At 40.6% G+C, this 26,338-nt stretch overlaps 1 protein-coding gene across 3 annotated transcripts in view; it reads right to left on the reverse strand.

Moving 5' to 3' along the window:
- The window catches only part of SRGAP1 (SLIT-ROBO Rho GTPase activating protein 1), a 312,110-nt gene that overhangs the window by 139,232 nt on the left and 146,540 nt on the right, over window positions 1-26,338 (reverse strand). For all 3 annotated transcript variants that reach the window (XM_005206653.5, NM_001205668.1, XM_059886612.1), the window contains exons 2-3: window positions 20,582-20,777; window positions 11,371-11,533 (exon numbers count right to left, since the gene is read on the reverse strand). In XM_005206653.5, the coding sequence (XP_005206710.1) occupies window positions 11,371-11,533; window positions 20,582-20,777 (359 nt within the window). The remainder of the gene's footprint in view (window positions 1-11,370; window positions 11,534-20,581; window positions 20,778-26,338) is intronic.

The following is a 26,338-nucleotide window of genomic DNA, read 5'->3' on the forward strand; positions in this document are numbered from 1 at the left end:
TCCAGGGGATCTTCCCGACCTGGGAACTGAACTGGCATCTTCTGCATTGCAGGTGTATTCTTTATCAACTGAGCTATCAGGGAAGCCCAAGAAATGAAATTTTAATGGGAATGTTTATTCAAGTCAATGCATTAGACAATTATGGTTCTGTGTTCCACTGGACACTACCAAAGTTTAAAAAGTGACAGTGATGCTTGTATTTATTCACTATCAATTACTGAATATTATGGAATTTTCTCGATTTATATAGTTCACATATCCAGTGTCAAATGTTGTTTTACTTTTTAAGTTTCTAGGTTGATCTGACAAAGTATTTTGTTGGTAAAATTTCTGCTTATTTCTATGTAATTGCTTCTCTAATAATGAGAAAAGCTTTTTTTTCCCCTATGAGATTTAAAAGGTACTGAAATCAATCTGTCAGCCACATTCAATATCTCTTTGTAACTGCATATTCTGGGTTCGATCCCTGAGTTGGGAGGATCCCTTGGAGAAGGAAATGGCAACCCACTCCAGTGTTCTTGCCTGGGAAATTCCATGGACAGAGGAGCCTGGCGGACTACAGTCTATGGGCTCACAAAAGAGTTGGACACAACTTAGTGACTAAAGTACAGTAATAACAAATAAACTGGAACTGAATATGTATGTGTGTGTGTGTGTGTGTGTGTATAGTATGCATTACTATTATACATATATTTATTCTTTTTTCAAAAGTCTCTTGATAGGAGATAAGAGATTGAGAGTCTTTACCCTACTCATATTTGCTAATTTAATCAAGAGTTATAAATCAGGTAATTGAAAAGCAAACCAAACTGGAAAATTTCTTTTAAACAATGTTTGGAAAAATGGAAAACTCAAGTTGGATTAATGGTTCTTGACTTCTCCCCCAGGGGACATGTGGTAACCTCTGAAGGTATTTTTAGTTGTCACAACCAATAAGGTGCTACTGGCATTTAGCAGGTAGAGAAACCCACGGTCATCCAATTGTTCTTCCATCAGTAATGTGTCATTTTTCTCCAATTGCTTTCAATATTTTTTTTGGTTAGCTTTTTCTTGATTATGATGTATGCAGGTATGGACTTCTTTGGATTCCGCTAGCTTGGGTTTTGCTGGCTTCTTGAATGGGTAGGTTTATCTCATTTGCCAAATTTGAGAAGCTTTCCTGCAATTATTTTTTGAAATATTTTTTCTACCTACTCTTTTTCTCCTCTTCTTCGGAGACTCTGCTAAAATGAATTATCAGACCTCTTGGTGTTGTCCCAAAGCTCCCAGAGGCACCGATTATTTTTTTCCCAATCTTTTTTTCTCTCTGTTGTTCAAATTAGATAGTTTCTACTAACCTACCTTCAAGATGAACAGAAACTAATCTCTTTGTCTGTTATCCTTATTCTTCTACTGAAACCCATGTAGTGAGTTTTTAGTTTTGATTACAGCAAGGAGATCAAAATGAGTCAATCCTAAAGGAAATCAACCCTGAATATTCACTGGAAGGACTGACGCTGAAGCTAAAGCTCCAATACTCTGGCCACTTGATGCAAAGAGCCGACTCATTGGAAAACACCCTGATGCTGGGAAACATTGAGAGCTGGACAAGAAGAGGTGACAGAGAATGAGATGGTTGGATGGCATCACCAAATCAATGGAGATGAGTTTGAGCAAACCCTGAGAGACAGTGAAGGACAGGGAAGCCTGGCGTGTTGCAGTCCATGGGTTTGCAAAGAGTTGGAAATGATTTAGTGACTGAACAACTATATTTTTCAATTCTAAAATTTCAATTTGGTTATTTCTGTTAATATTTTTTTTCCTGCTGAGACGTTATCTTTCCATTCATCTCAACAGTATTTGCTCTCACTTTTTGGAACATTTTTATCATGGTTGCTCTAAAAGTCTTTGTTAGATAATTCCACCATTTGTATCATTTATTGTCTTTTCCCCTGCCAGTTGGGGTTTTCCTGGTTCTCTGTATGCTGAGTAATTTGGATTGTACTCTGGATATTTTGAATATTATGTTATGAGACTCGGTCTTATTTAAACCACATGTAGAATGTTAATATTTTTGTCTTATCAGGAAATCAACCTAGTTGAATTCAGGATAGTGGTTTGTTTCAGTATCTGTTCTAACACCTTTGTAGCACTATTTGGATCTGACCTGTGCATGCAGTGTCCAGTGGCGAGTCTGGAGTCCAGGCAGCAGTCTATCCCCTAGTTCAGTTCCCAAAGTCTTTGGGAGGTATACTGCTGAAGATCAGACCCGAGCATGTGCAAGTCAGAGCAAGCGCAGGAGTTCATAAAGAACTTTATGAGATAGCTTTTTAAATCTACACCCTAGGACTTTTTGGTTCTTTTGCCACCCCCTTTCAGTCTGCAGCTCAGAAAGCTGGAGGTTTAGCTATTCCATCATGTCACGAACTTGTCATGACTCATTTCTCCTCTAATTCTCTTAGGAAGTAGACAGCATGTAATAGTGTTACGCAAATACAGCCCCATCAATATGGGGTCTTGCTGAAATGCCTTGAAATTTCTGTTATGTGGATGACACTCATCTCTGGCTTCTAATACAGATGTTAAGTGTTGATTATTTAGTCATTCAATAAATATTTACAGAGTAACTACTATGTGCTAGTCACTGTTTCAGTGAAAAATACAAGGTTCCTTCCTCTCAGAAACTTACATTTAAATCGAGGCGAGACAGAAAGTGAATAAACAATAAGCAAATACGTAACATGTCAAAAAGGGGTAAGTGCCAGAGAGAAAAATACAGTTAGGGAAGGGAAGTGGGGGTACAGCCTTCTATTTAGAGTTAGGTGTGAGTCCATAGAGTGAGCAGAGTAATGGGATCTGCTTGAAGGTAAAAGGATTGTGCCACTCTTTCCTGTTTATACATTTCATTAGTCATGGCAAAGAGATCTTGCGAGGTAAGGAGGCTGCAGGCCTGGGGCATGCTGCGATCTTGCTCGGTCGGTCCCTGATTTCATGTCTTTTCATTTTAAGCATCCTAACGCTGTATAGCCAAAGCACAGTTTTCATGTGTACCTAGAGAATAGGCTAATTCTCCATTAACAAATAGCATCAGGTCTGAATTAGTTACTGGATATTGCTCCCCATTCCTCTGTGGTAAACACTGGTGTACTTGGGGCCAAGGTTCTTTAAGGCTTTAGTTTACAATAAATGTTTGTTTTCTTTGGGCCTTATACAACATGTTTATTGTACAAAAATCAGAAATTATGGGCAAGCAAACAGAAGAAAATAAAAGTAACTTAGAGATACCCATTTAAAATAATTTTGTTCTATACACTTCTAGATTTCTTATTCTTCTTCTTCCTTTTTTTTTTTTTTTTTTACCATAAATAAGTTTCAAGTGCTTTTTGAAAATTATTCTCAATGCAATTATGGGTTCAACTACTATAGACAAAATGTACAATTTATCTGACCTCGGGTTTTTTAAGATTATGTCACTTTCCAAGGAGAGAGACACATAACATCTGCTTAATGTTCTAGTTAAAAGTCTTTAACGGGGACTTCCCTGGCAATCCAGTGGTTAAGACTGCTTCCTCTGCAGGGGGCTGGTCAGGGAACTAAGTTCCCACATGCCCTGTGGTGTGGACAAAAAAAAAGTCTTTAATAAAGCTTGTAAACTGATGGTGAATGCTCTTATATAATAACTCACCTGCTAAATTTATGGCTAGGTCAATCACATACGTCTTAGGGGAGATATGTACACATATAGCTGATTCATGTTGTTGTACAGCAGAAATTAACAACATTGTAAAGCAATTATACTCCAATTAAAAATATTAGAAAAATCATTATGGCCTGTTGTCACTAGGTAATAAAAGGCAATAATATAAATGCAGGAACAGCAGCACTAACAACTGCCACTTACTAAGCACTTAATATGTGCCAGCTATCCTGTTAAGCAATTTATAAATACAAATTAAAAAGTTTCTAAAATATTTCAAAAAGTGCATCACTGTAAGAAACCATAGCTTGATTTTGATTTATTTCTAGAAAAATGAGCTAACTGTAGAGCTGGTAAAACTCAAGAGAACCAGCTGGTAGTGTTAGCCTGAACTATACTCACTTATTTATCCAGGCCTCATCAATAATTAAGCTGTCCCCTGAGGCCACCAGAATACCATTTAATTCTTCTGCTACACTGCACTGAAATGCTTTGAAAACGTTCCTCTTGTTATATTATTTACCACTGATGCAACAGCATGCTAAATCACACTGGTACTTCTCTGCTAATAACATAGTCAATTTATTTTGCAGAGGCTAGATTACTCTTCAGTAAATCACAGCCATGACCATCTTTACTCTAGAAAGGCAAAAAGTAAGAATTTCATCCAAAGCATGAAATTCTAATACCATTCTCTGACCTAATAATTCTGTTTCAGTAATATAAGAAAAATATCAAAGATGTGTGAAAGATTTAAATGTCCAATAACAGGAAAAGAACATGGCTGTACTGACAGTGAAACATTATGCAGGCACCAAGTATCCTGTTTTAAAAGATTATGTTAGGGCTTCCCTGGTGGTTCAGTGGTTAAGAATCTGCTGTCAATGCAGAAGACATGGGTTTGAACCCTCGCCCAAGACAATCCAACATGCTGTGGGGCAACTAAGCCTGTGCCCACAAACTGCTGAGTCTGCCTCCTCTGCAACATGAGAGTAGCCCCACTGGCCTCAACTAGAGGAAGCCCGTGTTCAGCAACGAAGACCCAGCACGGTAAATAAATACAATTACATTGAAAGAAAAGATTTCTTCCACACATAGGAAATGCTAACAATATTTTCCATGAAAATGGCAGGTTCCCAGGCTATCTGCAATGAAATTTCAATTTTGTAAAATACATATATATTAATATGCATATGTTTGTCTGGTATACATATGAATACAGAAAAGATACAGTCAGGAATACTAGCAGTAGGTAGTATTAATATGGGTAACTCTTATTTCCAGTTTTATATCTTTTGGTGTTTTCTAAATTTCTACAATGAGTATATATTTTTACATTCAAACAGAAATGAGACTCATTTATATATAGATTTGCAGGTTTCAGATTTTTTTAAACTTATGAACTTTTTCTTCAAAACAAGGTTAGAGCCTTAGAGATCTGTACTAGATTAGTAACATTTATTAACTTAAACCATCTGTGTGAATATTAACTTATTTTAAATAAGTCTAATTGAAAACACCGGTCCCACCTCCCCACATGAAATATCTTTCTACTAAGGTATTTCTACTTTCTACTAAGGTATTTAAATAAAATAGGATTTTCTTTCTACTAAGAAAATTTAAATAGAATAAGATTGGCTTGATCATAATTTTAAAATGACTAGAAATTTCCAAATCTTACTAGTACTCTCCCCTTCCTTTCAGATTATGCCACAAAATCAATGATACCAAAAGCGCGTTAATTTCGTTCCTGTGAGTCTCAATCTGATAATCTAAGGCATTGAGGCCAAAGTGAGGTAATTCTCAGTGGCTTGCAGCCAGTCTCTGCTGCTTTGAACTTCTGTCTATAACTCGGATGACTGACAGATTTTGCTGCCTCATCCAGAACTATCTTTCTTCAGGATTTTCATTAGAAAGGAATAGGGCCAGGAACCACAGTGTCCCAGTTCTCGGAAGTTTCTATCCTGTGCATTCTGTAACGTCTCAAATGACCACTGAAAAACACCAACAAAGTTACAGTAACTATGAACTATCTAAGACCCACAGACAAAGACAAGAAAACATATGAGCGAGCCAGGCTCTGCAAGTTATAGCTGAGTCTTTTGCTTCCTCATCCCTGAAATGTGACTAATAATCCCTGTTCTCTGGGCAACTGTGAGGGTGCATGAGTTAATGTGTGGAAAATGCAGGGCACAGACTGAAAATTCAGTAAAGTGGTAGCTAGAGTACTTTATGTCATTACTATCGGTGAAGAAACAAAATAAATTATACCAGTACACATATCTATGCAAAGTAAGGATAAAAACATTAATAACTTGAAAACAATCCATGGGGAAATGATAGGCTTCCTTGATGGCTCAGATGGTAAAGAATCTGCCTGCAATGCAGAAGACCTGGGTTTGATCCCTGGGTTGGGAGGATGCCCTGGAGGAGGAAATGGCAACCCACTCCAGTGTTCTTGCCTGGGAAATCCCATAGACAGAGGAGCCTGATGGGCTACTGTCCATGGGATCACAGAATCAGACACGATTGAGTGGGTAACACTTTCACAGATAATTTAACATATTTGAATGCTACTTTTTAAAGTTTCTTGGCCACATGGCATGTGAGATCTTGGTTCCCCAACCAGGGATCGAACTCAGGCCCCCCGCACTGGGAGCACACAGTCTTAACCACTGGTTTAGTCGCCAAGTCGTGTCCAACTCTTGAGACCCCATGGGCTATAGCCCCCAAGCTCCTCTGTCCATGGGATTCTCCAGGCAAGAATACTGGAAAGGGTTGCCATTTCCTTCTCCAGGGGATCTTCCCCACCCAGGGATCAAACTCGGGTCTCCTGCACTGCAGGCAGATTCTTTACTGACTGAGCTATGAGGGAAGCCCACTGGGCCACTAGGGAAGTCCTCAAAGGCTACCATTTTATGGGGCTCCCTTCTAAACTACACACTTGTATTAAACATTCTTAGTGTTGATAATGAAGATCATGTGATAAAGTGCATAAATAAAGTGATTACTGCATGTTAGCTGTGGTCTTTGCTATCACAATGGTGAACTGCTGACATTAATTACATTTTTATGTGTAGCATACAAACTGCACATTTTCTGGCTGCAGCACCAACCCAGATGCTGACCACTCTTCAGTCATGAGTAATGGAAAGAAAGCAGCAGAATCTCATCCTTCCAGGAGGCAGGGCTGGAGCACAGGGCAGGAGGCACCTCACCACCCCTTGTTCTTCAGGGAAGAAGTGAGGACTGGTCAGGCTTCAGGGCAACTAATCCCCAGCACCACAACCAACTAACTCCTCCCCCCAACCAACCCTCTAGGGTCTGAATGCTGCAACAAAAGTTTCTATTTGGCGCAACTAAGATTCAAGACCTGAGGCAGCCAAATACACAAATACGGGGAAAAAAAAAAAAAAGACTGCCCAAGTGAAATAGCAGTCGGGGACTTGAGAGGCACAGAGGTGCTCTCCAACACAGGTATTCACTGGGTTATCCCTAACTTCCCATTAACTGCTGAAATGCAAGGACCAAAATTTTAATTCAGCTACAAGAAAGGATATTGGAGCATTTCTCAGTCTGCTTAGAAATATGTTTTGGAACTTGATAAAAAGTGATACACAAATAACATGTGATGATCTGGATGTGGTCTTCACAGTTGTGTTACATAGTCTCTTTAAAATGAGGACATATTTAGGATAATGTCTGGTGTAAGCTCATATTACATAATTATTGTAGGTGTAGGAAATAAGTGTTTACAATAAAGATAATAACAAAGATAACAGCTAAAAACTAGTTAGACTGTATTAGTATTAAATTCAGACGCTGGGGTAAGTAGCTTTCCATGCACAAGTCATGAGTTTTCCATACAAGTATCTGAAATAAGTGACTATATGTACTTTATAGACTTATAAACTGAGATTTAAGAGGTTTACCAACACTTCCAGGTCCACATATATAACAAGAGAGACAAAATCAACATTCATACCCAAAATATCTGATGTTAGAGCCTTACAAATGAATCAGTATGTTATTCTGATCAACCATACAGCTGTGTAAGAGGTTGCATCTGTCAAGCACTTAGCATCTATCTGGATCTTCATATAGATGTGGGGTTATTTTTGAAAAATGAGGAAGTCGCAAAATCCCCTGAAAGAAGAACAAGCATTATGCTAAGGACTTCACAGAAGTTCTAAAGGTTATTTCAGACTGGTTCTAATCACTTCCTTCTATTTTGACAAAAAAGTATGCTTCTGGAACCACAGTAATAGAAGAGCTGGAGAAGGAGATGGCTTGGCAATTTTAAAAAAGCAGAAAATACTAGTCTTGGTTTTTAACCTAAAGGGATATGAAGTTCTCTAGACTTGACAGATATGGGTCTTGGCTTCCTACCTTCCTACATTTGCAGATGACAAATGTGTCCTAGTGGGCTGATCTGGCTCCTCAAGACTTTCCAGTCTCTCGCTCTCTTGTTCTTAATTTTTTCAGCAACAATATACATGAAATGGTGAGGTATGTCATCTGCTGGGTTTGCTTGAGGTGCTAGAATTTGATACCTGTCATTGTAATGACCGTTAACTTTCCAGCTGATCGGCAACAGAGGTGAGAACACTGTTCACTCTACTAAATGCTGAAGCAACCAGGAGTCTGCTATAAATAGGCAGCTTCTAAGGAGATGAGTCCCAGAAAATCTGGATAAGAAGACGACTTCTAGGCAGCAAACAGGCAGGCATGGTGTGTGTGTGTGTTTACCGTACATTCCTCAGGCCCTCTCTCAAGAGCTATATTTCCCCAGCTACTGGGAATATTGGCTGCTGGCTGATGAAACTCACAGCTGATCTCGCTCTTGGAATCTCTGTTGGGAATTACCCTCCAGCAGTGGGAGCTGCCTCACCCACAAGATTACTTAGCCCCTCCCCAAGGGCAGCTCAGATGTAATGTCTGCAAAACAAACATAAGGCCTCCTTGGTGACAAACTCCAAAGGGCCATCCCAACCTCTGAGCACCCATTGGCTTACCTTCCCCTTCTGCCAGTCCCTAGCCCTCCCTCCCCACTCCTGGAGATAGAGGAGTGTACTTTCTTAAATCATCTCCCAAGATCACAAAAGCACAAAAGTTGGGATTCAAGTCCAAATCCATTTGACTCTCAGCTCTAAGTTTCCATCAACTTTAAGAAGCCCTTGACTTTGATTTACAAAACACAAATCCTTATAGCTTAGCAAGACATGCAAAGTGGAGCTAGTGGTAAAGAACGCGCCTGCCAATGTGAGAGATGTAAGAGACCTGGATTCAATCCCTGGGTCTGGAAGATCCCCTGGGGGAGGGCAGGGAAACCCACTTCAGTATTCTTGCCTGGAGAATCCAGGGACAGGAGCCTGGGGGGCTATGGTCCATAGAGTCACAAAGAGTCGGATGCGACAGAAGCGACTTGGCACGCACGCACGTCCTTTCTAGCCTCACACTCCATCACTCAATCCCATACAATCTCTCACCAAACTCACACCAAACTCTTTCCTCTTCCTGAACACGTCATGCTTCTCCTTTCCCTGGAACAGTTCACTGTCCTCATCTGCTTGATGACCATCTCCTTCTCCCACCGGTTTGTCTGTAGGTGTTTCCTCCACTGGGAAGAATTTCTTGGCCCCTCAAGAAGGTTAGGGATTCCCAGGTGGCTCAGTGGTAAAGAGTACTCGTGCAACCCTGGAGATGCAAGAGATGTGGGTTCGACCCCTGCGTTGGGAAGATCCCCTGGAGAAGGGAATGGCAACCCACTTCGGTATTCCTGCCTGGAGAATTCCATCGACAGAGGAGCCTGGCCGGCTATATTCCATAGGGTTGCAAATAGTAGGATACAATCGAGCAAGCGCGTGCGCATGCGCGCGCACACACACACACACACACACACACACACACACACACACACACACACAGAGTAAGGTTAAGATCTCCATCCCTCAAGTTTCTAGAGCAGGTTGTATGTTCCCTAATCGTAGTGACTGTTAACTTTTTTAAGTGATTCTGTGCAGGCAGGAATGTCTTTTAACTCTGCTTCCCAGCCTGGCATTTAAAGATGCTTTGTTGAATGGATGAATAAATGAACTCAGCTGAGTTGCTGGTCCCGGAGGCCCAGGCTGAAAGGTTGCCAGCATCCCTGTGACTTGGAAGCATTATATATATAGCATCATACAAATTTGGATAAACTACAACCTCCTTGAGCATGAGGACTAGTTTTTCTTTATTGAAGTAGCCTTTCCAAGACCTGACACCATCTCCCACTCATAGACGATAAGATCCAAAAAGTCCACTGAACCAAATGAAGACTTAATAGAAAGGACTGACATCTGAGAAAATTACTTCACTTTCCTAGGTCAGTCTAAACTATTAAGATACACAAGATATTTCTCTGTTTTCTTAATATGCTCTTATGTCCAAATTTTAAAAAAATTTCTCCTTTGTTTGAAACATGCTTCCCTCTATTTAACAGAGCAAAAGACAACTTCAAGTTTGCTAAATTCCAGTTCTAGGTCGGGGATCAAATCTAATGTGGAGATATCAAACATGACTAAGAAGTTTCCCAGCTGGCCTGCACAGCGCCATATTGTTGTCCCTTTGAGACATAAACATACTTTTAATCTACAAGGGGCTTTCCTCCCAACTTTCTGAAACTAAGACTTACTGACTAGAGGTACAGATATTAGTACAGACACCAAACACCCCAAGTATGATGCTTAGGATGTGGGGGAGAACCACTGTCCTATAAACATAAAAACTGAAAGCCAGTTTTACTGGGCAAGTAGCTGCCTTCTCTACACAGGAAATGGTCCAATTTTGTTATTGCTCTCAACAAAGATGTCCAAACAACAACAACCTACTGAGAGTTGGCTGAGACGGGTAACAATGATAAGAAGTCTTAAAAACCCGGCTCCTTTGTTTTTTAAGTGGATTTGGGAAGGAGGAACCTCTCTGGCATGTAAGGGACTGAATTTCCGTGCCCCGTGGGATTTTTTTTCTTGTCAGTCTCTCACAGCCTCCATTGCTAGTCTGGTGGGAATGAGAAAAACCGTGATAACATTTTCCCAAGAGAGCACCACATCTGGTTATCTTTTTCACAAGTCTCTGATCATGTGTGAGCCTAAAACACAGTTCTTAAGGCTTCTCCTCTCTGGTCTGTTTTTTTTAATAACCTCAGGAAGTCTATTTCTAAGGACAGAGGTGCAATTTGCAAGTACACCTCATTTCAAAATCCTGCTCACATCATTCAGGTCACAGATTCGGTGTTCTACAACTCTACGAGTGTGCCTGCTCAACTTTTTATTGTGTGTCTTTAAGATATCTGGTGTGTGTGTGTGTTAGTTGCTCAGTCATGTCTGACCCTTTATGACCCCATGGACTGTAGCCCTCCAGGCTCCTCTGTCCATGGACTTCTCCAGGCAAGAATACTGGAGTAGGTTGCCATGCCCTCCTCCAGGGGATCTTCCCAATCCAGTGATCAAAGCCAGGTCTTCCGCACTGCAGTCAGATTCTTTACCGTCTGAGCCACCAGGGAAGCCCAAAATATGTTCGCTTATTTATTTTTTGAATGTAATCTCTATTAAATACCACTAAGTATTTAAGGCACCGGACCCTTCCCAGTCTTGGTTGGTTACAGGCTCAGTGGGTACAGGGAAGCAATCTCTGGTGGGACAGATGGAAGATACCTTTTTAAACATCCTGGTGGAATCCTCACTTATCTGCATGAACCGCATAATCACGTTGTTCAGATAGATGTCACTCAAGGTGGCGTGGTCTTTGCTTTCTCGCCTCACTTGGTTCAGGAGCAAATACCAGCAGTTCACTGGAGACAATAAGTTCTGGTCTTTCCTAAGAAGTGAAGAAAAGAGAATTAGCATCAAGTTCAAAGCTGATCCAAGCAGCTGAGGGACGTCACCGAGGCAAAACCAGGAGCCACAACACATGGGCGGCTCTTATTTCTTCTCTGGGCATAGCTCTTAGCAAGACACTCAACAGCACTGGGCTTGGAAAAAAATACTTGGACCAAGAACACCAGTCAAAACCTATAATCCTGACAAGGGCCCAGAACCTGAACACACACACACTCACACATACTACTCAGGCAGGCCTTCAGCTTTAATCACCTCATTGAAGAAAGCAGTTTATGTTTACATAAAAATCTATTGACTACTATCTCACAGACAGACTGTGGTTTGCCACTGAACACAAAGCCTGCTTTGAATGTCCAGTATGCTGCTGGAAGAGATTTGGCTAGGTATACTTTCCATGGGACATAAATGTAAGGATGATTTACTAATCCCCTGATACTTAACCTCCAGCCTCCCAAAAAGTGTTCCTGGGAAGCAGAACTTTATAGCATTGTCTCAAGACTCATGAATAGAACCAAGAGGTTCACTGGCTTATGACCTGTCACATGTCCTTTTTAAGCTCACTGAGCTGTTCCCTTATTTTATTCCAGGTAATAAAGTGAAAAGTGACTATAAACCACAAAAGGCAACTTGCAAAAAATCTTACCAAAAAACTCCAAAGAAAAGCAATGACTAATAGAGACATTACTGTTTTAAAAATATATATATATGATATTTGTTTTTTGCTTTTTACTTAAAAAATCTAACTATTGGAATTTCCCTGAGTGTCCAGTGGTTAAGACTCTGCAGTTCCAAAGCAGGGATTGTGGGTTTGATCCCAGGTCAGGGAACTAAGATCCTACATGACATGTGGCATGGCCAAAATTTTTTAAAAAATTATATTAAAAAAATAATAAAACAACTAACTCTAAAATGGCAAAATGGCACAGAATGTTTTTATCCTAACTTAGAGACACTAGTGCAATTTTCTAAGACATGTTATCCTCCTACTAGTCATGATGATTCATGATTCTGAATATTAACTAAATTAGAAAACAAACGATTAAATCGGGTCTTTCAGTCCTTACGTCCCTCAGAGTCAGGATTTAAGAGTGCATCAAGTCATGGACGGAGGAGCCTGGTGGGCTGCAGTCCATGGGGTCGCGAAGAGTCAGACACGACTGAGCGACTTCACTTTCACTTTTCACTTTCATGCACTGGAGAAGGAAATGCCAACCCACTCCAGTGTTCTTGCCTGGAGAATCCCAGGGATGGGGGAGCCTGATGCGCTGCCGTATATGGGGTCGCACAGAGCTGGACTCGACTGAAGTGACTTAGCAGCAGCAGCAAGTCAAAACGCTCTTCAGAAGAAAGAGGAAGTAGGAATGGGTATAAGGGTAAAAACCCCTGATCTAGGGTCCTAACACTTATAACCACAAGACAAGACTTCCATTCTCCTAGCTGATGTAATAAGAATTACACCCCAACCCAGAGAACCTTCTTTTCCTTTCAAAGCCATTGGGCATGGGGCAGTGGTTTCATGGCAGAATACTGAATTCTTCGTACTCACATTCTCTACCACCCAGCTCAAAACGTAAATGCTACCTTACATTAACTTACCTATATACTCTTTGTGCTGAAGTAAACCATACATTCTTTGAGAATGTGGCATACTTTTTTTGTATCCTCATGGCCCTGCCCATGTTCAGCATTAAATACATGTTCTTTCATTCACTGAAAAAACATTTTTTATTGTCCTAATAGTACGTAATAACAGTATTGACAACAACAATAATAACAAAGATGGCTAAGTTATCATTTACTGAGCATCTACTGAGTACACAGGTCAAGCTCATGGAATATGGATCCACACCATCTCCACTCAAATTCCAAAATCATTACGCACTAGCTAGGAGATCTTGGCCAAGTTATTTAAACTTCTCTGTGCCTCTTATACCATCATTTATAAGATGGGTAAAGTAGCAGTACTGATTTTATAAGATTATGAGGATTTTTGAGTTAATATATATATTTTAATATTTACTAGAATGCCTTAGATTCATAGCAAGTGTTATATAAAGCTGGGATCTTCCTGATGGCTCAGATGGTAAAGAATCTGCCTGCAGTGCAGAAGACCTGAGTTTGATCCCTGTGTAGGGAAGATACACTAGAGAAGAGAATGGCTACCCACTCCAGTATTCTTGCCTGGAGAATTCCATGGACAGAGGAGCCTCATGGGCTATAGTCCATGGGGTCGCAAAGAGTCGAACACAACTGAGCAACGAACACTACACTATATAAAGTTAGTGATTTTTATCTAGCAGTTGGTCTAAAACCTACACATATCAACTACTTAATTCTATAATTTAAGGCAGAGATATTTAGATAGATCCCCTCTATCAATGATGGAACTTAAGCTTTAGCAAGGCACAATGATTTGTTCTAGAACAAAACTAGTATCGGAGAAAGTCTTTGAGTCCAGGGAGGCTGATCCAAGCCTTGGTATTTCCACCATGCAGCGGTCAGTTCAGGCCAAGGATTATCCTACAGGACAAGCATCCCAAAACTGAGGCCTAGCTTAAATGACTGGTAAAGTAACAGTGCCAAAGACGTAACATTTTTGTCGTGAGGAGAAGGAATACTGAACGTGTACCCGATGTCAGCTCTCAGTTGCATCAAGGATTTGTCATGTTTCTCATTGGATGGTCACAAAATCTCATTTTACAAGTTAGGAAACCAAGGCTCAGAAATACTGACTCTACTGACCAAGGTCACACAGCAGAGCTAGTATTCAAGCCAGGTCTGTTTGACTCTTAAAGCTTGTCTTTGGTTTTTGTCCCCCAAACATGGTTTGCCCTTTCTGTAGACTTATTATCTTATCTGCAGTCCCATAGTCAATAATAAACTTAAGGAAAATTCCAAGCTACGTACCTTTTTAACAAAACTAGTGAACCAGCCAGGAGAAAGAAAAAGTGGCAGCTGCTGCACTCAGGGATCAGACTAAAGTGCATGCGCCCATGGATGTTTTCAGTTCACAAGTGATTCCCAAGTACAGAACACACAAGGAGACACTCAAAAATATTTACTGTATAAACCAATGGGCTGTCTTCTTATTTGGAATTACTTTTAAAAAGGGACAGTTTCTATAAATGCAGATCTAGCACTGGCTCCAGTCTCTGTCAAGCACATGTGACATCTGCTCACCCTGGGAACCATCACCAGAATTTATTTCTATGCCGGACCAACACTACAGGTTAAAGTGCGCCCAAAATAAAAACGAAAAAAGGTATTCTGCAAAAGAACCCCTACTCTCTTTTTTTCTGCAAAAGTTCCTACTTTTTTTTTTTTTCTTATGATGAGAAGAGTTAAAAAAGTTTTTTTTATGGACATAGAGTTGATGTGCAATATGTAAGTTACAGGTATACACTTACAATATTATGTAAGTTACAGGTGTACATTAGTGATTCACAATTTTTAAAGGTTATACTCCATTTATCAGATCAGATTAGTCGCTCAGTTGTGTCCAACTCTTTTCAACCCCATGAATTGCAGCACGCCAGTGAAAGGTTGTTGTTGAATCACGTGAATACACAGGGATCTTGGCCCCCGGAGGAGAAGAATTCAATCCGGGGCCAGAGACGAGGCTTGATCACTCAGAGCTTCTGTGTAATAAAGTTTTATTAAAGTATAAAGGAGATAGAGAAAGCTTCTGACATAGGCATCAGAAGGGGGCAGAAAGAGTACCCCCCTGCTAGTCTTCGGCCTCCCTGTCCATCACCAACTCCTGGAGTTCACTCAGACTCACGTCCATCAAGTCAGTGATGCCATCCAGCCATCTCATCCTCTGTCGTCCCCTTCTCCTCCTGCCCCCAATCCCTCCCAGCATCAGAGTCTTTTCCAATGAGTCAACTCTTCCCATGAGGTGGCCAAAGTACTGGAGTTGCAGCTTTAGCATCATTCCTTCCAAAGAAATCCCAGGGCTGATCTCCTTCAGAATGGACTGGTTGGATCTCCTTGCAGTCCAAGGGACTCACAGGAGTCTTCTCCAACACCACAGTTCAGAAGCATCAATTCTTCGGCGCTCAGCCTTCTTCACAGTCCAACTCTCACATCCATACATGACTACAGGAAAAACCATAGCCTTGACTAGACGAACCTTTGTTGGCAAAGTAATGTCTCTGCTTTTGAATATGCTATCTAGGTTGGTCATAACTTTCCTTCCAAGGAGTAAACGTCTTTTAATTTCATGGCTGCAGTCACCATCTGTAGTGATTTTGGAGCCCAGAAAAATAAAGTCTGACATTGTTTCCCCATCTATTTCCCATGAAGTGATGGGACCGGATGCCACGATCTTCGTTTTCTGAATGTTGAGCTTTAAGCCAACTTTTTCACTCTCCTCTTTCACTTTCATCAAGAGGCTTTTGAGTTCCTCTTCACTTTCTGCCGTAAGGGTGGTGTCATCTGCATATCTGAGGTGACTGATATTTCTCCTGGCAATCTTGATTCCAGCTTTTGTTTCTTCCAGTCCAGTGTTTCTCATGATGTACTCTGCATATAAGTTAAATAAACAGGGTGACAATATACAGCCTTGACGAACTCCTTTTCCTATTTGGAACCAGTCTGTTGTTTCATGTCCAGTTCTAACTGTTGCTTCCTGACCTGCATACAAATTTCTCAAGAGGCAGATCAGGTGGTCTGGTATTCCCATCTCTTGAAGAAATTTTCCACAGTTTATTGTGATCCACACAGTCAAAGGCTTTGGCATAGTCAATAAAGCAGAAATATATGCTTTTCTGGAATTCTCTTGCTTTTCCATGATCCAGCAGATGTTGGCAATTTGATCTCTGGTTCCTCTGCCTTTTCTAAAACCAGCTTGAACATCTGGAAGTTCACAGTTCACATACTGCTGAAGCCTGGCTTGGAGAATTTTGAGCATTACTTTACTAGCATGTGAGATGAGTGCAATTGTGCGGTAGTTTGAGCATTCTTTGGCATTGCCTTTCTTTGGGATTGGAATGAAAACTGAACTTTTCCAGTCCTGTGGCCACTGCTGAGTTTTCCAAATTTGCTGGCATATTGAGTGCAGCACTTCCACAGCATCATCTTTCAGGATTTGGAATAGCTCAACTGGAATTCTATCACCTCCACTAGCTTTGTTCATAGTGATGCTTTCTAAGGCCCACTTGACTTCACATTCCAGGATGTCTGGCTCTAGGTCAGTGATCACACCATTGTGATTATCTGGGTCGTGAAGATCTTTTTTGTACAGTTCTTCTGTGTATTCTTGCCATCTCTTCTTAATATCTTCTGCTTCTGTTAGGTCCATTTATAGTTACTATACTATATTTATACTTATATAAATATAATATATAGTAAATATATATATTTATAGTAATATAAATATATATATTTATAGTAAATATATATATAGTAAGTATAAATATATAAATATAAATATATATAGTATAAATATATATATATATTTCAAATGGAAACATTTCATTCTTTTTTTATGACTGAGTAGTGTCCCATTGTGCGTCTATATCACAGCTTCTGTATCCATTCATGGACACTTAGGTTGTTTCCATTCCTTGGCAGTTGTAAATAATTGGGATGCATGTATCTTTTCAAATTAGTGTTTCGTTTTTTTTGGGAAAATACCCAAGAGAACAATTGCCAAAGACGACACACAGATGGCCAACAGGCACATGAAAAGATGCTCAACAGCATTCAGTTCAGTTCAGGCGCTCAGTCTTGTCCGACTCTCTGCGACCCCATGAACTGCAGCAAGCCAGGCCTCCCTGTCCATCACCAACTCCTGGAGTTCACCCAAACTCATGTCCATCAAGTCGGTGATGCCATCCAGCCATCTCATCCTCTGTTGTCCCCTCCTCCTCCAGCCCCCAATCCCTCCCAGCATCAGAGTCTTTTCCAATTAGTCTACCCTTCACATGAGGTGGCCAAAGTACTAGAGTTTCAGCTCTAGCATCATTCCTTCCAAAGAACACCCAGAACTGATCTCCTTTAGAATGGACTGGCTGGATCTCCTTGGGGAAATGCAAATCAAAACCGCAATGAGATATATCACCTCACGCTTACCATGATGGCCATCATCAAAAAGAACACAAATAGCAAATATTAGAATGGATGTAGAGAAGAGGGAACCCTCCCACACTGTGGGAATATAAATTGGTGTAGCCACTGTGAAAAACAGTATGGAGGGTTTTTTGTTTTTGTTTTTTTTTAAGAAACTATCCTACTTTTTATGTAGGAGCCAAGGCCACAGAAAGGTATAAAATAAAACTGCAAAGTCAATGGTGAAGACTGATATGTGCTTTTCTGCAACCTCCTACCATTTGGAGCCCAGGAGCATTTGGCCTTCCTTATTGTCCCGTGTGTGTGTCGGGGTGGTGGGGTGGGTGGAGGCAGGTGTGAGTGATTTTGTTTTTTAGAAAAAATTTTTTTCTTGAGGTATAGCCAATTAACAATGTTGTGACAGTTTCAGGTGAACAGCAAAGGGACTCAGCCATAGAAATACATGTATCCATTCCCCCTCAAACTCCCCTCCCATCCAGACTGCTATATAAAATTGGGCAGAGTTCCCTGTGCTCTACAATAGGTCCTTACTACTGGTTATCCATTTTAAGTATAGCAGTGTGTACACGTCCATCCCAGACTCCCTAACTATCCGTTCGCCTCATCCGTGTGATGTTCTGCTCTACTGTTTCACAGAGACAGCAGTTCTGCTGCCCCTGAATTTGGGCTGGGATGCTGTGCTATAGGATGGTGATGAGCAAGTCCTCACATCCAGCTCCCTACCCTACACAGGCCTCCTCTTCTGTCCCCACGTGGGATACAATCACCACTCAAGTTTTCAGTTTCCTTTTCCTTTCTAGGCCACTGGAAATTTCCCCTACTTTCCTGTGAGTTCAGTTATAGATTTACAATGATGTCTATTATATTTTTGTCAGCATTTCCAGGAGTTTTGTAGCAGAAATATTTCTCATATTATCTAGTTGTTGAAAGACTGGGTTGCCTTTTTAACATCTCCTAAATGATTCTATTTCTACCTGCTATGTGGCTAGTTCATGCCATCATGGTGAAGGCCTTCTGCCTGGTCTCCCTCCAGACTCTGCCCATGTCCTCCTCCAGCCCACAATCCTGTCTACAGTTTTCATTTCAAGATGCAGGTCTGAGCTGGTCATCCTTCAACTTAAAAGCCTCTACAAAGGCTTCTCAAGCCCCGAGGATAAAGTCCAGACTTCCTGGTATGGTCTACGGGCCTCTGTGATCAGGCACAACACACATGGAGAGCCACAGAGCTCACGACCTCATTACTCACTCCCACTGGATTACCTCCTGCTCTGCAAAGCTGCCCTGCTCCCCTTCCCTCTGGCCCCTTCTGCATGATGTTCCCTTTGCTTGAATGTCCTGCTCTGGGCCCTCACCTGGCTAACAAGTCCTTCAGGGCTTCACTTATGTATTTCTTCCAGGACCTTACCTGGACCTTCCCGACCCCACCTCCACTACAGAATGGATTTCCATCAGGTCTCCCTGGTAGCTTGCACTGACATCTTTCAGACTGCCTATATACTCTATTCGAGTTGCTTGCCTACTTGTCTCCCAGATTTAAATTCTAAAGTAAATCTGAATATCGAAAAACTTGCATGTATTTTGTTTAAACAAATGAAGTACAGCTGAACCCTGAACAACTAGGGTTCGAACTGTGCAGGTCTACTTACACACAGATTTTTTTCAATAAATGTAATAGCTGTATTTTCATTTTACATATCTTTAAATTAACTAGGTACAGGGAATAGTTTCTGTTCAATTAGAGATCACAATATGTAGAACTTGGGTCTGAGCCCTGATTCTGTCCACAACTGCTCAGCTTCCTGCCTTTGGGCGAGTCATGTACCAATTCCTTTGTTTTTGAGGCAGAGATAACAGTAAACCGACTTGGACGGCGCAGGGGGTTGGCAACCTAACCCTTGTGGTTGTTCAAGGGTCAACTGTCAGTTAATTAAGCTAGATCATAAGCATTTTATCAAAGGCCCTTGTTTTAAGTCAGTCTCTACTGCAACAACCACAAATACTACTGGGACGGAGTATGGGAGTGCAAATTTAAGCAGCCCTCATTGATTATTTTCATGTAAGATCACTGCAAAAATCCTGAGCTCTCTGCATGAAGAATCAGCTATTTAAAATTTGCCTATCCAAATATCTATCTGCCAGTTTTAGAGTGAAGTTAGGAAAAGAAAAACAAATGTCATACATTAACACATATATGTGGAATCTAGAAAAATGCTGCAGATGAACTTATTCTCAAAGCAGAATTAGAGTCACAGATGTAGAGAACAAACATATGGAGACCAAGGGGGAAGAGGGTGTGGGATGGATTGGGAGACTGGGATTGGCGTATATACACTAGTGATACTATGTATGAAATAGATTCCAACAAGAACCTACTGTATAGCACAGGGAACTCAACTCAGTGCTCTCTGGTGACCTAAATGGGAAGGACATTCAAAGAAGAGGGGATATATGTATATGGGTGGCCGATTTATTTTACTGTATAGAAGAAACTATCACAATAGCGTAAAGCATCTATACTCCAATTAGAAAAAAATTGGCTTGAATCACAAAAACAAACAAAACCAAATATCTACTTGTGTTAGACATCAACTCCTAGTGTATTTATCAGAAAGAGAAACACGTCAAGAGAATACTATTAGTTTAATATGTAATACATTTATGTTCATAAATTATAAATGCAGAAGGTTGTTTTTATTTATGGGGATATATCAATCAACAATGTTTCAGACAAAAAATGGAAAATTCTAAAACCAATAAAGGGCTTCCCTTGTGGTTCAGCTGGTAAAGAATCTACCTGCAGTCCAGGAGACATGGGTTCAATCCCTGGGTTGGGAAGATCCCCTGGAGAAGGGAAAGGCTACCCACTCCAGTATTCTGGCCTAGAGAATTCCATGACTGTACAGAAGACAGGATATTCTCTTGGGAAGATGAATTTGAGTCAAGCCTCTCTTACTTGTACTGTTGATGATCCTTAGTGCTTCTTGTTTTAGCCATGAATCTTTCTGCTAACTTTTCTAAGTTCCGAGAATAATCCGTCTCAATTTCGGCTTTTTTCCGGAAGAAATCTTGCAGGTCCTGCAGAAGCTGAACTCTCATCTCTGTCTGCTGCTCCAGGCATTTCTGTTGTTCTACCAGTTGAGCTCGAATTTCTAAGGAGAGAAGAAGAGAACCCATTTGATGATTTCATGAAAATAACCGAAGTGCTCTGGTATGTGCAAGATAAAAATACTGAATCCTATCATACATTTAGCTCTGCACTGGACCTTTACGAGGCTGCTGTGTTCAGGCTGGGTTTTTAAATAAAGATATCTGCTTACGAATCTATGGTTGCCAGGGGGGAAAGACCAGGGGAAGGGATAGGGAGTTTGTGATGGACATGTACACACAGCTATATTTAAAATGGATAACTAATAAGGACCTACTAGAGAGCACATGGAACTCTGCTCAATGTTTTGTGGCAGCCTGAATGGGAGGGGAGTTGGAGGATGGATATACGTATATGATTGGTTGAGTCCCTTTGCCCTTCGCCTTAAAATATCATAACACTGTTGATCGGCTAAGTGCTTAGTCGCTCAGCCATGTCTGATTCTTTGTAACCCTAGGGACTGTAGCCTGCCAGGCTCCTCTGTCCATGGAATTTCCCAGGCAAGAATACTGGAGTGGGCTGTCATGCCCTCCTCCAGGAGATCTTCCCAACACTGGGATTGAACCCAGGACTCCTGCATTGCAGGCGGATTCTTTACAGTCTGAGTCACTGGGGAAGCCCGTTAATCGTCTATATCCCAATACAAAATAAAAAAACTTAAAAAAAAGAGAGATATCTGCTGACCCTTTAAAAGAATGAGCTAAGCCTCAGGAAAGAATGTAATAGATTAGAAACATGGATTACATTTGCAACACCACAAACATGCAGGGAGTCATGAGGGGGGAAAAAGTAAAGGCTTTCAGATAATAATTTGTAACATATGACATCTTTGGGTAGCTGAGGACACTGTCGTTTTTTAAATAGCGTTTTACCTCAACTATCTTTTTTGAGTTTGAATGGCAGAGAAGTGAGCACCATTTCTTCCAGAATTCTGAACCTTCTCAACTTCTTTGCCAGCTGGCACATACAAACACTGACATCTGGTCATTTTTATTTAGTGCATAAATTTCTAGTTTGTAAAACACATAGCTGTAGGGTTTATAGGAATGCCACGCCTAAAAATAATTTCTTTCTACATCCAAATAATCTACTCATTATGGGGTAATCCCTGGATTCTGCTTTATTATTTTGATCACAAGATCAAGAGTTCTTCAATTGGGCTTTTCACATTTTCCACATTGTCCCAACTAACTAAGCTTTATCACATATATAATCCTGAAAAGAATCCTTTGACAATTTTAACATATTAGGAACACGAACATTAGTCATGTAGTGATTTAGTAGAAACACAAAAGCAAAAATGTGTCATGCAAAACTATCTGCAAATGACTGTAACAATGAACCATGTGTGTTTTGGAAAAGGAGATACAGTAACTAATAACTACTGACTTGTTTTTGTTCTGAGACTCAGGGCTAACCTCCAAAGACAAGAATATTCACACTGGAAAACTTTATTTCATCTTTCCCAGTGTCAGTGCATATTCCCTAAAAGTAAGGGCTGAATCTAACTCAGTGGATTTAGTAGAAATCGTGTCCAAATAACACCTCCTCAATTGCATCCTACTCTTCAGTAACTGAGCTGACAATACATACCCACATACTTGACCACGTGTAATCAGGGTCATTAACAGCAGGGCAATCCAGTTCTGAATGAGGAGTCAGGAAATTTACTCAACTTCATAATAGCTAATAATAATTGAATACTTGCTGTTCTACACTCTACTGAAGTAGGTACTAATATTATCCTCATTTTGCAAAGAAGAAACTGAGGTTTAATGAGATAACATCCTTCATCTAGAGACTTCAGCTAGAAAGGAGCACCCTCAGGAGCTCTAACCCAGGTCTGTCCATCAGATTAATCTTGATTGAATGCTTCTGCCTGACTTTCATCCATGCAACATGTTTTAAGAGCGTAGTGTGCCAGGCCAATATCCTGGCAAAGAAGATACAGCAACTATGATCCTGCTGCTGCTAAGTCACTTCAGTCGTGTCTGACTCTGTGCGACCCCATAGATGGCAGCCCACCAGGCTTCCCCGTCCCTGGGATTCTCCAGGCAATAACACTGGAGTGGGTTGCCATTTCCTTCTCCAATGCATGAAAGTGAAAAGTAAAAGTGAAGTCGCTCAGTCATGTCCGACCCTCAGTGACCCATGGACTGCAGCCTTCCAGGCTCCTCCATCCATGGGATTTTCCAGGCAAGAGTACTGGAGTGGGGTGCTATCCTGGCAAAAAAGATACAGTAACTATGAAACAAGTTCTCAGCTCTCAATCAGGTCATGTCCCAGCAGCCCGGTTTTGGAGGAGTCCCAGGAGAAGATAGGAAAGCATTTCTCAAGTGTCCTCTCTTGGTTTTTCCACTTGGAGATTGGGGGACTCTGTTACTCATCTCACAGAAGTGTGGTGAACACCAAAATGAAGACAGATTACAGGTTTTTAACTACCACAAACAGCAGCTGAATTTTAGTCAATCAAAGAAAAGTGTTTTTCAATACAGTATTATAATCAGCATGTCTGCTAAACTCTTTCCTCCACAAATACAGACCTAGTTTTATTTCATAAAGAAAAAAAATCAAGGGAGGGGTATTTCTCATTCAAGAATCCTAGCAAGTCTTTTATGATGAAGTAATTTTAGCTCATCTTGCTGTGCTAGCTGAAAAAAAAATCAATCATCTTAAGCTGTCAACTAGTTCTGTTTTGTTTTTTAAAGCTGTCTTGGTGCCAAAAAAGAAATAAAAGTAGGTGAGAGTACGAATCTCACCAGAAGCACACAAAAATTACACGGGCTTCCTTCTTGGATCTCATTCTTAGATTTTTCTCTTGTTTGTTTCCTTCAGGGTTTAAAATCAAGAGTAAGGGAATTTTGAGAAGGACGATCCTATTTTAAACAGTTAAAATCCCAACCTCATTTTGCAGGGAGTAACAGTTACTTTACATTATCTGTCATTTTCTGGTCACTATAGTACACTGGCAACATTTTCAATACCAAAAAACCGGAAGGACAGAAACTAGAGAAAAAGTACGTGCCAAAAATTAGAGAAGAAGAACATGACTGATTACTTTTAATTTAGAAAAGTTTGACAAATGAGGAAAAGGTCACAAGGGGAAAAAAATCATGATATAAGTACTAACATAAGAACTCTCCATTTAGGAAGGGAAAACCTTTGGATACCTCGTATCACATCAGAGTTGTTAAGCAGCACAATTCAGCAGGTCACCTTCCTGCATATATGCTGTGCCTCTATTAACATGACTTTATCAGATTTGAGCTCACTGAGTACAGCACCATATTTTAAAGATTTTTAAACAAATGAATAAAACAAATGCTGGTCATATTAATCTTAGTTCACTGATTAGAACAGATCAAAGACGCCTGTGGAGCACTGGGGCCTGAAGTGAAGTATTAGTCGCTCAGTCGAGTCTGACTCTCGGCAACCCCATGGACTTTAGCCTGCCAGGCTCCTCTGTTCGTGGAATTCTCCAGGCAAGAATAGTGGAGTGGGTAGCCATTCCCTTCTCCAGGGCATCTTTCTGACCCAGGGGTCAAACCCTGGGTCTCGTGCATTGCAGGCAGATAGATTCTTTGCAGTCCAAGCTACCAGGGAAGCCCTACACTGTGACCAATCCTGTGATGAGAGCACAAGTGGCTATTAGCTTTCTTGAATTAGTACTGACTGGATTTTTCCCCCTCAGGTCCAAGCCTCATGTTAATTTATTATAGTTGACCAAGCTTTTACTGAGCTCCTATTTTGTGTAAGGCAGGGTCCTAGGCTGGACCCTGGAATTACAAAAACGTGTTTGATGCAGCTTCTTTGGGTAGAGAAGGAAATCCTAAAATGAGAGTATCAATATACCGTGCTCAGCGCTCATAATAAAGGAATGGAAAGAGGAGCTGACTCAGATGGTAAAAGAGCCTAGAAGATGTCACACCCTTAAGAATAAGAAGGTTTTAAGACAGACAGCTATAACTACAGAGAATGGGAGAAAATGTTTGCAAATCATATACTTAATAAGAAAGGGCTTTCCTGGTGGCTCAGTTGGTAAAGAATCCACCTGCAATGCAGGAGATCCAAATTTGATCCTTGGGTCAGGAAGACCCCCTGGAGAAGCAAATGGCAATGCCGCCCCAATATTCTTGCCTGGGAAATCCGATGGACAGAGGAGTCTGACAGGCTACAATCCAATGGGTCACAAAGTCACACACCAGTGACTACACCACCACCACCACCAAATAACTAACTTGTATATAGAATATATAGTAACTCTTAGAACTCAATAATAAAAACAGAAATAATCCAATTTAAAAATGGGCACCAGATCTCAATAGACATTACCCAAAAGAGGATATACAAATGGCTAACAGCACACGAAACGGGATTCAAAGTCAACCGCCATCAGGAAGATGCGAATCAAAAGCACGATGAGATATGACTTCACACTCACTAAGACGGCAATCATCAAAGACACCACAAGTGCCGGTGGGGGTTGGAGAAGCTGGAACCCTCACACACTGCTGGTAGAAACGTAAAATTGTACAGCCATTTGGGAACAAATCTGGCAGTTCCTCAATGTTCGACGTAGACTGAGCAAATCTCCTCCTACATATATACCCAAGAGAAAACATATTTCCACACAAAAATGTATAGACAAACGGTTGTGGCAGGATGACTCATAACAGCTGAAACGTGGAAATAACCTAAATGTCCTTCAGTGGAACAGAAAAATAAAATGAGGTATGGCTGCAAACTGGGGTGTTCTTCATTCATAAACAGGAATGAAGTAAAGATTCATGCTTGCACTGAAAATATAAGCTTAGTGAACAAAACTAGTCACAAATGGAAAGTGTGATTACATTAATGTGAAATGTCCAAAAGAGACTACTCCATAGAAACGGAAAGTAGGTTAATCGTTGACTAGAGAGCTGGAGGTGCTGGAGGAAATGGGAAGTGATGGCTAAGGGGTGCAGGATTTTTTTTTTTGGGGGGGTGATGAAAATGTTGTAAAAGTGACTGTAGTGACAGTTACAAAACAGTGAATATACTAAAAAGCAATTGTACACTCTAAATGGATATACTGAATGAAATAAGACATAGCTCAATACAGCTGTTACATTAAAAAAGAGACTGCCATATCACAACTCCATGAAATTATGGTTGAGACATCTCTGAGAACGATAACAGCAGTAACAACAAGATGACTCCTATTTTCACACCTAGGACTTTTTAGTGGTTTATCAAATTAGACAACATGGGGCAAGCACGTTAAAATGATGTCTTCATAAAACGACTCTTGCTTCAGTATTTTCACTTCATCTCAACTTATCTATGATCCAGAATGGTACAGAAAAGATTAACTTAATACAACACTGAGAGCTTTATCACCATGACTCCCAGACAGCTGCACAGAACAGTACAAACTCTTTCAGGCAGAAAAAGGCCACCTCAGAGGAGTCTCCAAGCAGCCATTATTTAAATCTAGGGCAGGACCTACTAAATACTAATAATGGCCATTTTAACGGAGCTAAAATTTACTTTTTTTTTTTTTAATGACTGTTATTTCATTCCTGT

The sequence above is a fragment of the Bos taurus genome, chromosome 5 (genome assembly GCF_002263795.3).
Source record: "Bos taurus isolate L1 Dominette 01449 registration number 42190680 breed Hereford chromosome 5, ARS-UCD2.0, whole genome shotgun sequence".
Lineage (NCBI taxonomy): Eukaryota > Metazoa > Chordata > Mammalia > Artiodactyla > Bovidae > Bos > Bos taurus.